This window comes from Copadichromis virginalis, linkage group LG4 (genome assembly GCF_057382275.1).
Source record: "Copadichromis virginalis isolate Kocher_CV1m ecotype Utaka linkage group LG4, C_Virginalis_male_GT1.1, whole genome shotgun sequence".
In the NCBI taxonomy this organism is placed as follows: domain Eukaryota; kingdom Metazoa; phylum Chordata; class Actinopteri; order Cichliformes; family Cichlidae; genus Copadichromis; species Copadichromis virginalis.
In genome coordinates, this window is record NC_140621.1 from 2,198,919 (window position 1) to 2,214,224 (window position 15,306).

The following is a 15,306-nucleotide window of genomic DNA, read 5'->3' on the forward strand; positions in this document are numbered from 1 at the left end:
ACGCTTGATTGAAACTTCAATGCGACAGTGACACCAAGTAGAATTATAAATGTCACATAGCCCCAAACATGTCTTTTTCAAAGCCTGCGGTGAAGAGAAAGGTTGGTGATGAGCACCGACAATTTCAGGAAAAGTGGGCAATGCAATATTTCTTTGTTGAGCACAGGGGCACCCCGACCTGTCTTATTTGCACAGAGAAAGTTGCGCTGCACAAGGAATACAATTTGAAACGTCATTACACAACTAGACATGCTGAGCTGGATGCAAAATACCAGGGAGACGAGAGAGCGAACCGGGTTGCCAGTCTTAAAACAGATCTACTGAGGCAGCAAGATTTCTCCAAGAAAGCAACCAAAGAGAATAATGCAGCAGTCGGAGCCACGTGGTTAGTGAGATGATTGCTAAAGCAGGGAAGCCATTCACAGAAGGTGCATTTGTCTAAAAGTGCATGTTGCAGGCTGCAAATATAGTCTGTCCGGGAAAGAAAGGTCAGTTTAGCAACATCAGCCTTTCTGCCAACACCGCAGCAGATCGCATTTCTGACCTGTCAAGTGACATTTATGACCAACTGTGTGAGAAAGCCAAATGTTTCAGTGTATACTCAGTCGCTCTTGATGAGACCACAGACATCACCGACACTGCCCAGCTCCCAATGTATGTCCGTGGTGTTGATGACAGTTTTGAAGTGATGGAGGAGCTGCTCACAGTAATTCCAATGCATGGCCAGACCACCGCTCAGCAGATATTTACAAGCTGTGTGATGCCATTGAGAATGTTGGTTTGCCATGGAAGAGGTTTGTTGGAATAACAACAGATGGAGCGCCATCAATGACAGGGAGGAAACATGGACTGGTGGCACAAAACAAACTGGAAGAGGAAGGCGTGGAGGAGGCCATTGCTCTGCACTGCATCATCCATCAGCAGGTCCTTTGCAGCAAATGCCTGAAGTTTGACAATGTGATGTCTATTGTTGTGAAATGCATCAACCAAATCAGATCCAGGGGCTTAAAGCACCGAAGGTTCTGAGCTTTTCTAGAGGAAATGGAGTCAGAATATGGGGATGTGCTCGACTTCACTGAGGTACGTTGGCTCAGCAGGGGAAATGTATTAAAGAGACTTTTTGAGTTGAGAGCAGAAGTGAAGCCTTCATGGAGAAGGATGGAGTTAGTGTTCCTGTGCTAACTGATCCCAAAATGGCTCATGGACTCAGCTTTTCTTGTTGATATGACACATGAGCTTAATGTACTGAACAAGACGTTACAAGGCCAGGGGCAACTTGTCAGTGCTGCCTATGACAACGTGAGAGCAGTCTCCACAAAACTGGCGCTCTGGAAAGCTCAGCTCTCTCAGACAAACCTTTGCCATTTCCCAGCATGCAAGGCACTCGTGGATGCAGGCACACCATTCAGTGCTGACGAGTATGTTGATGTCATTTTGAGGCTACAGGAGGAATTTGATCACAGATTTGCTGACTTCAAGACACACAGAGCCACCTTTCACATTTTTGCGGACCCCTTCTCCTTTGATGTGCAAGATGCCCCTTCTGTGCTTCAAATGGAGCTCATTGAGCTGCAGTGCAACTCTGAACTCAAAGCAAAGTTCAGGGAGGTGAGTGGAAAAGCAGACAAGCTTGGACAATTTTTGAGAGAATTGAGCCCTAGTTTCCCTCGGCTTTCCCGAATGTTCAAGCGGACCATGTGCCTTTTTGGTAGCACATACTTGTGCCAAAAGCTCTTCTCCACTTTGAACTTCAATAAGTCCAAGTACAGGTCCAGACTTACGGATGATCATCTTCAAGACATACTGAGGGCCGCAACTGCTTCCTCCCTCAGGCCAAATCTGGCTCGGCTATGCGAGAGGAAACGCTGCCAGGTCTCTAGCAGCAAGGAGTAGGCAAGAGAAGCCATGTTCAGAAGAACAGTTCATTTTCTACAGTGTTCCATTCATGTTCAGAAGAAGGTTATAGAACTGTTAATACAGACATTTCAATCTAAACACAGCAGATATAGAAGACTGAAAGAAACACACAAGTTCACTGACTAAAAATATCTTATTATTATTTTATTTATGTATTACAGATTGATTGATTTTCTTATTAATTCTTAATTTGTTTATTTATTTTTAATATTTTGTGTTAAAAAATAAAAAAAGAGATTTGAGAGGATTGGAATTTTTTTAACCATGCCTTTCCTGTGGAAAACCTAATGCGGCCCAGCCTCACCCAGACTCTGCCTGCAGCGGCCCCCAGCTAAATTGAGTTTGAGACCCCTGTCCTACACCATAAATCAGTAAGAGAGGGTACGACCTCTCTCATGGCCCCAAGTGGTGTGTGCATGCCAGAGCACTCTGGAAGGCACACGGAGTCTTTACAGACTACTAAGGATCAAACCTCTATCATCATGCAATCGATTATACAACTCTAAGCATATATGAGTAAATATTTCTAAGCATAAATGACAATCAACAATATAAACCTTACAGCTGGTTTTAATAACAGAATTTATTTGTTTCTCAAACGAGAAAGAGCTATCGAGAAACACTCCTAAATCTTTAGTTCTTAACTTTTCCAGTGGGCCAAGGTCAACATTATCTGCTAATGCTAAATAGGCTGCCGTTATTAACTAATGCTAATTTGATGTGAATTAGCATTATGCACTAATGCTAACACTTTTTAACAATGTGAGTAGCTAATGCTAACACTATTTCCCTTAACTTTATAACATTGTGAACGGCTAATGCTAACACTCTTTTCCCTAGCATTACAACATCTGAGCTGCTAATGCTAAGTAGGCCGCCATTAGCACCTACGTCTATCCATCCATCCATCCATTCGCTTCCGCTTATCCTTTTCAGGGTCGCGGGGGGCGCTGGAGCCTATCCCAGCTGTCATAGGGCGAAAGGCGGGGTACACCCTGGACAGGTCGCCAGTCTGTCGCAGGGCCAACACACAGGGACAGACAACCATTCACACTCACATTCACTCGCACATTCACACCTAGTGGCAATTTGGATTATCCAATTAACCTATCCCCACAAGCTGCATGTCTTTGGACGGTGGGAGGAAGCCGGAGTACCCGGAGGGAACCCACGCAAACACGGGGAGAACATGCAAACTCCACACAGAAAGACCCCGGCCTGATGGTGGAATTGAACTCAGGACCTTCTTGCTGTGCGGCAACAGTGCTAACCATCGTGCCACCGTGCTGCCCACCTACGTCTAATTTAAGGCAAATACGCATTAGAACCTAATGCTCATATCGTTTTCCTTTGCTTTATAGCAATGTGAGCAGCTACTGCTAAATAGCATTAGCTAATAACAGCAGTCTAATTTAATGCAAGTTAGCATCATTTGCATTATAACGATGTGAGGAGTTAATGCTAAGTATGCTGCCATTAGTGGCTAATTCTAATTAGGGGTGAATAATTATTACAAGCTAATGCTAATATCGTTTTCTCTTCCCTTTTAACAATGTGAGCAGCTAGTGCTAGGTAGGCTGAAGCTAGCAGCTAATGCTAAAGCTAAAGATAATTTGATGTGAATTAGCATTACATTAGTGAGGAGTTAATGCTAAGTAGACTTCCATTACAGGTAATGCTAATTTTAGGTATTTAGGAATTGGCAGCTAATGCTAATACCATATTTTCTTGCTTTAACCCTTTAAAACTGGTCAGAGTGGGCACACTCCGTTTTGCGCAACTATTTTAAAATCCCGGTAGCACTGTAATCACGTGAGCTAGCGCAATAATTTTTTTTGCATATGAAACCTGAGGAGTTGTATTTACATCTTATGCCATCAGCTTGTCCTAGGTTACAGTTTCCTTCCACATATGCTTAGGACTCATATTGCTCTGCTGGAAATAGTTTATTTTGATGCATATGCTGTTATTTTGCAAATTTGCAGTATAATATTTATTTTCGTTTTTCCTGCAGTATATAAAAATTGGTGTATTTCAAAAATAAAACTATGAAGGCACTCAAAATAAATTTCCTGAGGTGGGAAACTATTTTGTGCAACTTTTTTGTATTTACAGTTTTGAGGGATAAGCCTCTTAAATTTCTCTAACTAGAAATATATGTTAAAAAAACAAAAACGATTTTCAATTTTTTTGTAGTTTATTGCACTTTTTTGCAATTTATGTAATTACTATGCACTTAATACATACATATTATTAAAATTTAGGCTGTAATGGTTGTATTGATGTATAGCAACTTGAAATGCTCCCAAAAATGGCTCTACAGCATGTAAAAATATAATATAAGCTCTGGCGGACTTGGTTCTATGGTAGGTCTAAACGGGTTAAATCAATATCAGTAGCTAATCCGATTGTTCAGTCTGACGTCAGGTGAAGTCATTTTTATGCATTTAAGAGCTGTGTTGAATTCAACATTACAAACTGAACATTAGAACTATCCTCTTCTCCAGGATTTTCCTGATTTAACATTTCAATATGACATTTCCAGCGCTTTGTTTTCTCTGCTCACAGACAAAACAGATACACGCATGTATATACAGCCCACGTCCAGCTCTGCATGCACTCCTGCTCCATTTCTATAGAGAATAAACAACGTAACACAATCATTCTCCATTGTTTTCAACTCAACCAGCTGCATTTAATGAAGGAGTTTGAATTTACTTTACAACAGCTGCTGTTGTTTCCTGTCTGCATTCATGTTCTTAACTGTACTCCACACATTCTGAACTGGTGTACCGTAATTGTCGGGCTATAAGCCGCTACTTTTTGCACAAGCTTTGAGCCCTGCGGCTTTTAGTCAGGTGCGGCTTTTCTATGGATTGTCCATGAGCGGATTTGTTTTGTTTGTTCCGCTGTTGTACGGCACTACGTTGCCTGGCGGAAGGATCGGGGTTCAAGAGTGGTATGTTGGTCACATGTCCATCCGTCAGGCAACGTAGTGCAGTACGAGGTAGCGCGAAAAACAAACTTCAAAGTAGCGCTACCCGTTCAGCTGGAGGCCTGGATGATGAGCGGCGATAAACTTGCAAAAAGCAAGTTATGCCCAACTCCACCATTGGATTCTGACAGCGTGGAAAAGTGTGCAAACATCCACGATCACCAACAGATTTCGAAGGGCTGAATGCTGCATGATGGAGAGGAGGACACCGCCACGGCCCTTCAGAGGGTGTTCGACTCTGACACTGACAACGAGGATTTCTTTGGTTTTGAAAGTGACAACGAAAGAAAGAAGCTGAGAGTGGATGACGAAGCCACCCTGAGCCTGTTTGTTTCCGACACTGGAGAAGAGGACTTTGGTGGTTTTAGCGCGCAGGAAGATGGTGAATGACTGACTTTTCTTCTTGTTAAAGCCGTGTCACTGCACCTGAGCCTAAAAGGTAGTCCGAATCTATTGTTCTGGTGTGCTGTAGGTTATTGTTATGTACTACATTTGTTACTCATTTATGAAGCACAGTACATGTTTTGTACTTGTAATTACCGCTACTTGTACATATACCTAAAAAGTTATGCAAATATGTACCCATAACTTGTTTTTCAAAATATTAATAAAAGGGGTGTGTCTCCAAACAGCCATCTCTTTCCTGACAATTCGCTTTGTGCATATTCTCTTACATATGATAAGTCAACATTGAAACACCTGCGGCTTTTAGTCAGGTGCGGCTAATGTATGTACAAAACAGGATTTTCCCCTGATTTTAGCTTGTGCGGCTAATATTCAGGTGCGCTCTGTAGTCTGGGAAATACGGTAGTTCTTCCTAAAGTACTGCAGTATTCCTGCCAGTACATCCTTTTAGTTTTCCTAACTGTTTCCTCTGATGCTCGTTGCTATTCTTTCCTCAATGCAAATTCATGCTAAGCTCCTTCATATCCATCCCTGTTTCTAAACCTGTAATAATTGCTTTAATGTGTCTTTGGCCTAATTATGAGTCTGTCCATATGTTTGTAGTTCCCCACTTGCTTTGGTTTCTTAGCTCTGATTCTCTCAAATTTATCCTTGAAATCATTTACTGGCATCTCTCCCTCTCACTCCCACTATCCCCAGAACACCAGAGTATTCATCTCCTGGTTTATCCTATGGCCTCTTTGCATTTTCTTCAATCATCCCTGTTTCTAGAGTCTCACCCCATCTGCAGGCAGTCCAAGAGAAACTGCCTCTGCCATTTTCTTCTTCTTAATCTTTGATTTTTCTCTTCACTTTCTCCATTGGGTCTTCTTAGACGCACTTTCCAGAAAGCAGCAACATTTTTTGTGCCCCATTTTTCAAATTGTGCATCTTACTTCAGCTTAATGTGTTTCCTGTTTTGTTTTTACACAGGTCATGTAAAAGAAATCCTACCAGAGACTCGACAAAGCTGAACTGAAAGACAGCACAGGCAATAAATCAGAGCAGCACAGAACTTAAGCTCATGGTCCATAGAAGCTGGGCTCTACAGGTGTACCAGGACAAGCTTAGTGTAAGTCCCTCGAAAAAGTTTCACTTGTGCTGTTTCGGTGTAAATTACTGGTTTGTTTGAACAATTTCATCAGCTGAACCATAAATACTCCAAAACAATTTCTTTGTGACTCAGTGTGATTTTGCATTTTGTAATATTAGCATGTCAAACTCTACATTCTCTACACAGATGAGAAATGAAGTGTATTTAATAATAAAAGTTATCTCTCAGAGACAAAGTTAGTGTCTCATTCAGGTCTGTATCTGAGTAGCCTCAGACACATGCAGTGCTCATATTTTCTGTTTTGTGTGTCACTCAGACCTCTTCCTGACAGGGGCAGCAATTTCATTTAAAGTCCCATTCACTGATACAGGCTGCTGGAGCTCCAACCAGGAGGGTACACACATGATCCAGGGAAAAAAATTATATATGGTCTCTTAGATAAATATTAAGAGGTCCTGTGTTTTACTAAAAAATCAAAGTAGTAAAACACAGGACCTTTGGGTTAGATATAAGGTGATTTGACAAATCATGTCTGTTGTAAATGAGTAAGCCATTTATCGACCTGACTCAGGTTTTAAATCATCATCAGAAAAGACTGAATCCTGACCTGAGAATTGTACACTTTGGACTCTCCACTGCAGAAAATAGAAGCTTCAGTCCTGAATCCTGCAGGTTGTTGTTACCCAGATCCAGCTCTGTCAGACGGGAGGACTGGGAGCTCAGGACTGAGGACAGAGCTTCACAGCTTCTGTCTGACAGGTTACAGCCACTCAGTCTGAAGAAAGGATGACAAGAAGACATGAAACACTTGTGTTAAAGTATATTCATGGTGCCATGAGGAGCTACTACATTTACAATATTTCAACACTGTTTCAGGACATGCTGGAATCCTTATTGCCTCATGTTACAAAAGACAAATGTGGCAGTTTAGTGTGATTTGGATGGATTCATTAAAAAAACAAAACATAAACACTTAATTTTTTCCAAATGAAATTGATTAAATGATGTTAATTGATGAAAAAAAATCGATATTGCTTGATCTGACCTCAGCGTTTCCAGTTTGCAGTATTGACTCTTCATCCCAGCAGACAGAAGCTTCACTCCTGAATCCTGCAGGTTGTTGTTACCCAGGTCCAGCTCTGTCAGATGGGAGGACTGGGAGCTCAGGACTGAGGACAGAGCTTCACAGCTTCTGTCTGACAGGTTACAGCCACTCAGTCTGAAATCAAGGTGGAAGGGAGACAAGATCAACCAAACAAATCAGAGCTTTATTGCTTTTTTATTGTTTTTAAGCAGAAATCAGTGAGGTGCTGGTAGATTCTGTTCTTTTGGTTTATTACCCAACAACACACACATACACTAATATTTGTGACTTTTGTAATAGTAGCATTTACAATGCAAAGCAACAGCGATCACAGATTGAAGGGGCCTGAATAAAACTACAATGCAGTGATTTTTAAGATGACCTGTTCTTCCAATTTCCAACAACAGATTTCTCCAACCTTACAGTTAAAAATAATTCTTTATCTCATACTGAATCTTGGTGCACCTCCCCCCAGTTTATTAAAATGGAGTGGTACTGAAGTTGCTGTAAGTGATGTGTGATGCCACTGATTTCCTTTCTGATCCAATACAAAGTAAAATTCAGGCTGGTATCTGCGATACTGATGAAAACTATTCCTTCAGAATCAATACAAGACATCATAAGAAAATATGATGTTTTGTATAACATAAAAAGCCTGAATTTTAAAATATTCAGTTAATAATCAAAAACAGATGTGACTGAAAATAATAAAACTGAGAAACATTTTATGGCCATTCGATCCTTTTACAACCATTGCAAGAGCTTGGTTGGCATAGCCGGCAATACGTTGGATAGTAATAAGTCCGGTGGGTGATGGGCTCCACCAGGGCTGCCCTTTGTCACCGATTCTGTTCATAAATTTTATGTTTAAAGGCTGTATCAAAAGTTCATTCAAGTTACAATATTGTGGTCAAAAGTTCTCCTTTTTTCTTTTATACTATACAACTACGCTGTCTCATGGTTTTAGGACATGGATCTGTCATGGAAGAAATCTATGACCACTTTTAATCAACATTTTAAAAATAAACATGATCACAGATTTACTCACAGAGCCTTGTTGGAGGCTTTGACCACTGGCAGCAGCCTCAGAAGAGCCTCCTCTGAAGCAGAGTATTTCTTCAGGTCAAACACATCCAGATCTTCTTCTGATGACAGTAAGATGAAGACCAGAGCTGACCACTGAGCAGGAGACAGTTCACCTGTGGAGAGACTTCCTGATCTCAGGGACTGTTGGATCTCCTCCACTAGAGAACGATCATCCAGTTCATTCAGACAGTGGATCAGATTGATGCTTTTCTCTGCAGACAGATTCTCACTGAGCTTCTCCTTGATGTACTGGACTGTTTCCTGATTGGTCTGTGAGCTACTTCCTGTCTGTGTCAGCAGACCTCGTAGGAGAGTCTGATTGGTCTGCAGTGAAAGACCCAGGAGGAAGCGGAGGAACAAGTCCAGGTGTCCATTTGGACTCTGTAAGGCCTTGTCCACAGCACTCTGGTGGAGAGATTGAAGTTTTAGTTTGTTAAATAGTTTAGACCATGTAGAGGTTGTTTGTTGTTGTTCCAGCAGATTGAGTCCAGAGTTGCTGAAGGTCAGATGGACATGAAGAGCAGCCAGAAACTCCTGAACACTCAGATGGATGAAGCAGAACACCTTGTCCTGGTACAGTCCGCTCTCCTCTTTAAAGATCTGTGTGAACAGTCCTGAGTACACTGAGGCTGCTCTGATATCGATGCCACACTCTGTCAGGTCTGATTCATAGAAGATCAGGTTTCCTTTCTGCAGCTGATCAAAAGCCAGTTTTCCCAGAGACTCCATCATCTTCCTGCTCTCTGGACTCCAGTGTGGATCTGTCTCAGCTCCTCCATCATACTTGACCTTCTTCACTTTGGCCTGAACCACCAGGAAGTGGATGTACATCTCAGTCAGGGTGTTGGGCAGCTGTCCTCCCTCTCTGGTTTCCAGCACATCCTCCAGAACTGTAGCAGTGATCCAGCAGAAGACTGGGATGTGACACATGATGTGGAGGCTTCGTGATGTCTTGATGTGGGAGATGATCCTGCTGGCCTGCTCCTCATCTCTGAATCTCTTCCTGAAGTACTCCTCCTTCTGTGGGTCAGTGAACCCTCTGACCTCTGTCACCATGCCAACACAGTCAGGAGGGATCTGATTGGCTGCTGCAGGTCGTGTGGTTATCCAGAGGCGAGCAGAGGGAAGCAGTTTCCCCCTGATGAGGTTTATCAGCAGCACATCCACTGAGGTGGACTTTCTAGGGTCAGTTAGGATTGTAGTTTTGTGGAAGTCCAGAGGAAGTCGACATTCATCCAGACCATCAAAGATGAACACAACCTGGAAGTCTTCAAAGCTGCAGATTCCTGCTTCTTTGGTTTCAGTAAAGAAGTGATGAACAAGTCCCACCAAGCTGAACTTTTCCTCTTTCAGCACATTCAGCTCTCTGAAAGTGAATGGAAATATGAACTGGATGTCCTGGTTGGCTTTGTCTTCAGCCCAGTCCAGGCTGTATTTCTGTGTTAAGACTGTTTTCCCAATGCCAGCCACTCCCTTTGTCAGCACGGTTCTGATTGGTTCATCTCTTCCAGGTGAGGCTTTAAAGATGTCTTCTTGTCTGATGGTTGTTTCTGGTCTGTCTGGTTTCCTGGATGCTGTTTCAATCTGTCTGACCTCATGTTCATCATTGACCTCTGCAGTCCCTCCCTCTGTGATGTAGAGCTCTGTGTAGATCTGATTCAGGAGGGTTGGGTTTCCTGCTTTAGCGATGCCCTCAAACACACACTGGAACTTCTTCTTCAGGGTGGATTTAAGGTTACGATGACAAACTGCAGCTTGAAGTTCTGAATGAGAAGAAAAATAAACACTCAATTCCAAAAAGAACTAATCTTTAAAACATGTTGCTCCATCCTCCATCTCTGGAAAATGTCTCATTTATCCAGCAGCTTAAATCTTTAGATAAATCCTCTTACTGCTCTGCAGACGGTCAGCCAGCTCCTCCTGCTTCATTCTCCTCAGGAAGTCCACTGTGATCTTCACAAACGCCTCTCTGCTGCTGCTCCTCTGACTCTCTAAGCATTCTGGGTAATCTGGACTCAGAACCTTCTGGATCTTCTTCAGCTCGTTCTTCACAAAAGTGATGATGTTGTCCTCCAGCAGCTGGAACAGAATATTTATGAATGAGCCAATCAGACTGAAATCATGGAGCCAAACATCAGATCCATGTTGGACACACTGACGATCCACTGGTCTACAAAGAGCAGCATGGAGATGACTGTGAACAGAACAGATGTAACAGTAGTTGTTGTACATGTACAGACCATAAATATGGAGTCCAGCTGTGTTTGATGCTGCTGGGCAGACTGACCACTGGGAACCTCTGAGCTCTGCTGCTCCACTCTGTGGAGGAACCATGAAGGATTAGATCAACACAGGATAAAGATCCAGGAGTTTCTGCTCAAATAACTTCATCTGAATCAAGTCTGTCAAGTTTTAAACTCTCAGATTGTGAACATATCAGTAATTTTCAGTCTGTTTTCATGGACGTCCTTTCAGTGGTGATGTCAGGGATGATTTTGAAGAAGCTCATCAAACTGAACCATCAGCAGATCACTGCTCCAAAACCAGAACATGATCCGAGTCTCCCTCCACCACCAGAACACCAGCTTTACTAACGTGGTAGATCAGTGTAGTACAGATCAATAACTGATGAGTCATTTGATCAAAATCACTGAGTGCTTCACGTCTGACCCTCTGATGCTTCTGTAGACATTTTGCATATTTAATGAATGTCTGACAGTTTTACATTCATTCTATGAACACAGTGGAAATGTTGTGTTATAGTCTCCATGTTGTTTCCAGCATCATAAATTCTTAAGTTCAGAAAATTAGATTCTTTCTTCACAGCTGAAAAACAACAACATTTATTCTCTATTGAAATCTGCATCGTCCACTCCAAAGGTCACAATCTGAAGGTAACATCTGGTTTTGTTCCCTGTGGTTAACTCTGAGCATCAGTATGGTGGGATTTATCCACTACATCCACACCACTGTGGTTCAGTGTTGTCCTGATGGAGTAACAGCAGCCAGTATGATCCAGGCTTTAGCTGCTGGGTCTCTGTGTGACCTCTCAGACTGTTTAACAGATCAGACACAAAGAGAATCAGAGCAGCTCTGTTCTTTAAAGACAAACATGAACCCACTCAGGTCACACTTTCCCCACAGATATGAGCATCACTGTCCTCAAACAGCAAATGACCAAGTCGAACATTTGGATCTTTTCTCTTTCATTGTTTTCTTTTTAATGAATCTTTGTAACAATCTGAGGATGTTTCAGGTCATATTTATCCAGGAAACACAAACATGTAAAGGAGTCATCACAGCTCTCTGACCTCGTTGCTCCAGGTTCACCACTGAAGCCTGGAGGTAGACCTTTGGACCGGTCACTCCTCACAGACGGACAGCTGGACCCTGCAGACTGTGACCTCTGACCTCTGCAGACACAAACATGATTGAAGCAGCTGTGATCACACAGACTGCAGATAATGCAGCTGTTTCCTGTCAGTAACATCCTCTTAGATTAGAGTTCAGCTTTTTACAGGAAAACTGGACAAAACTGATTTTTGTTACAAACTCATTTTCATTTCCTCTCAGCTCACAAACACAGTCAGACAATCAACCAGAGTCAACACTGATTATAATGTCAGTGCAGAATTATTTCTGTTACTCAGTGAGTTCAGCTCTCTGACCTCGTTGCTCCAGGTTCACCACTGAACTCTGGATTATAATCTTTGGACCGGTCACTCCTCACAGACGGACAGCTGGACCCTGCAGACTCTGCTCTGTCCTCCTCTTCCTCCATCATCGTCTTCAGTCAGTCTGAGAGGTAAACCACAAACACTCAGTGAGTTCACATTAACAGGAGGAACTGAGTTACAGTCGCTGACCTCTGACCCGTCATGTGACCATGAAACCAGGTCAATATGTCTGTAGGTTCAGTCATCCAGGTCATGTGATCTAAGGAGCTTGGAGAGAAAAGAGACGTCTTTAAGTTTCTGGAAGACGTTTCATCTGAGAAGCTTCTTCAGCTCTAAAACCAAACGGTGGAGAGTCCCAGATATTTAAACCTGAGAGGGAAAGAAAGCATGTCGCTGACCCACCACTGATGTTATTTCAAGGAGGAAACTGAGAGCCTTTGCACCAGGAGCACAAACATCAGCTCCAGCAATGATCCACTGATGTGTTTTTATTCCATGTATGAATGTTGTTATTGACAGAGATGACGTTTGTGTGTCAGTGATGCAGTGACTGTTGTTGTTACCTGTACAGGCTGGTTAGACTCTATGAAACAGATCATACAGATCTCTGCATGTTAGAAGAGACTATTAAAGGTCATGAATGAGACAAAGGCAGGGAGGCGTCCTTTACAGCTAAACAGCAGAGTGAGAGAACAGCCAGCACCTCTACATTTATCACATTATACAGCACATGTATGATACTGACAGGGATGAGAAGAATTTAGTGATTCTGATCCCATCATTGATATTACTTATTGATTCTCAGTAGCTCTGCTCTGACAGTCACCACCATCACTGAGCAGCATATCAAAGACATTTGTGCACATTAACTGCATGTTGTGGCTCAAATGTTTGTGCATGTTGGAGGCATTTCCTCTTTGTTGTGATCAGTGTTGGTCATTACTCAAAACAGTCATTATTACACATATTACACAGAACACTTTGATTAAAAGTAATGGAGTACGTTACTTCATTACTCCTCATAACATTACTTTGATGTTACTGTGTGAAATGAACAAATGAGCATGTAACAACATAAAGCTGAGGTACAGCCCCACACACCAACACAGATCCTGATGAGGTCACGTGATGTTTCTCTGAGTGTTTATGAACACAAATCAAAGATGAAACAGCACAAAGACACTTCAAAGTGATTCTACTGTAGAAACATGAACAGGTAGAAACCTGCAGCCTGACTGCTCATCACTTTGTTACCTGTTCAGGTTCAGCAGCAGCAGCTCACTTTATCACGGTGCTGGTCTGGGGTCAGTGTTTATTCAGCTTTAACCTCACTCTGGGTTCTTGGCTAGCTTAGCGTTAGCTTAGTGTTAGCATGCTGTGTGCTAGCTTAGCGTCAGAGCTCTGCAGGTGTCTCGTGTGTAAATATTAATCACAGTGACAGTAAAGGAGGTAAAGGGCTGTGACGTCATCACGTACGCTGCGTCCTCTGTGGGCTCTGAGTGAACTCAAAGTACAAACTACAAGTACACAAACACGAACGTAGCTCAGAGTGGCGGACACACTCGGCCTCGTTGGTCCAGCTGTGAGTCCGTTACCGTGAACTATGGAGCGGCAGATTTGTGCTGAACTAAGCTGCACACAGCTGATGTTAGCCAGGAAACATTACACACTGACTTTAATGGAGAGACCGGAAATACAAACACACACAGTTTGTTGTGTGAAGAAATCAAACACGAGCTGAACAAACAGTAAAGTTCCTAAAGACAAACTGTTAAAGGAGGAAACAAAGCAAACTTACAGTTTCTTCACACACCAACAACAAGCTCCACTCCACACCTGGACACTAAACACGGACACACAGGTGAGCTGCTTCCTGGAAGGAGGCGGGGCTCCACCTGAAACTCAGCACAGGTGGGAGGGGCTCAGCTCTGTGTGTGCTGATGTGTTAACTTTAAAAATATGCCGTCTGACTGCTCAGACTGAGTCAGAGTAAAGTTCACATGCTGACGTGTGGAGACATGAAACCTTGTTGTAGCTGCAGGTGTGAACACACTGATCCCAGATCAGCTCTGCTGTATTTGTAACATGAACATTTCTGCTGCAAAGCTTCAAATGTTCAGCATGTTTCTCTGTTTCCAGTCTATAGATCCAGTCACACTTTCTACCTTCACCTGTGCAGTAAAGACTGAGAGCAGAGCTGAAAGCAAGCGTCCAATCAGTGAGCAGCATCAACACCTGAGCTTCATTCAGACTCTGTTATTGAAGATGTTGTTGGTACAAAGTTCATCTGCTGCTCACATGAATCCATGAAAGATTTATTTCACTGAATGTTTCTTCAAAGCTCATTTCAACCTGTTGAAGTCATGAATGAAAGTGCAGACTGAGAGTGGATCACATGATGTTTGAGGTGTGTCATGTGACATGTTCAGTATTGTCACACATGTCTAGATTGTCCCTGATATCATAACTGCTCAAACACTGATGATTATATTTGAAGAATTATTCCTGATGGCAGCAAAGTTTGAATGGAGCTCTCTGTCTGTGCTGATTTGTCGCCCTCTGGAGGTCAAAGCACAAACTGCATGATGTCACTGTAACCACCACAGTGACAGGAAGTGTTTTTATGACTGAAACACTGAAATGATGCTAACGGCTGTCCTTAGGCTCACTGACAGCAGTGCTGATGTGTTCATGTCAAACACTGGCTCAGGTCAGACTCCTTCATCCTTCTCCAGCGTGAGGCCGCCCTCAGACCCACAGGAGCTCTGACCTTTGACCTCCTGACCCTAACCATTTTAGTCTTGTTGCATCTGCAAATCCATCCAAACTGTAGCCGAGCAAAAGAAGCTGGAAGTTGTTCTATGAATGATGTTGTTGAAGGAGCTTGGAAAGAAAAGCGTCTGGACTTCTTTAAGTTGCTTGAAGAGGGACATGGACGTCTTAACGCCCACTTACATCCTGGGACATTTGATCACAGGAAATCACATGATGGGGTGGGGCTAGATCTCACAATGGGTTCACCCAAAACCTTGGCTGATTGAGACCCACA

At 42.7% G+C, this 15,306-nt stretch overlaps 1 protein-coding gene and 1 long non-coding RNA gene across 2 annotated transcripts in view; both read right to left on the reverse strand.

The window, feature by feature from the left end:
* Nucleotides 1–10,409, reverse strand: part of LOC146710525 (protein NLRC3-like) — a 13,879-nt gene extending 3,470 nt beyond the window's left edge. Inside the window, exons 1-4 of the mRNA XM_085455320.1 lie at nt 10,405–10,409; nt 8,543–10,366; nt 7,456–7,629; nt 7,018–7,185 (exon numbers count right to left, since the gene is read on the reverse strand). Of these exons, the coding sequence (XP_085311446.1) occupies nt 7,018–7,185; nt 7,456–7,629; nt 8,543–10,366; nt 10,405–10,409 (2,171 nt within the window). The remainder of the gene's footprint in view (nt 1–7,017; nt 7,186–7,455; nt 7,630–8,542; nt 10,367–10,404) is intronic.
* A 1,523-nt stretch (nt 10,410–11,932) lies between these two features.
* Nucleotides 11,933–14,155, reverse strand: LOC146710526 (uncharacterized). Its single transcript, XR_014919959.1, has 3 exons — nt 14,056–14,155; nt 12,249–12,378; nt 11,933–11,993 (listed from the first exon to the last, which is right to left on the reverse strand). It is a non-coding gene; the product is annotated as an uncharacterized LOC146710526 (long non-coding RNA).
* Nucleotides 14,156–15,306: the final 1,151 nt, after the last annotated feature.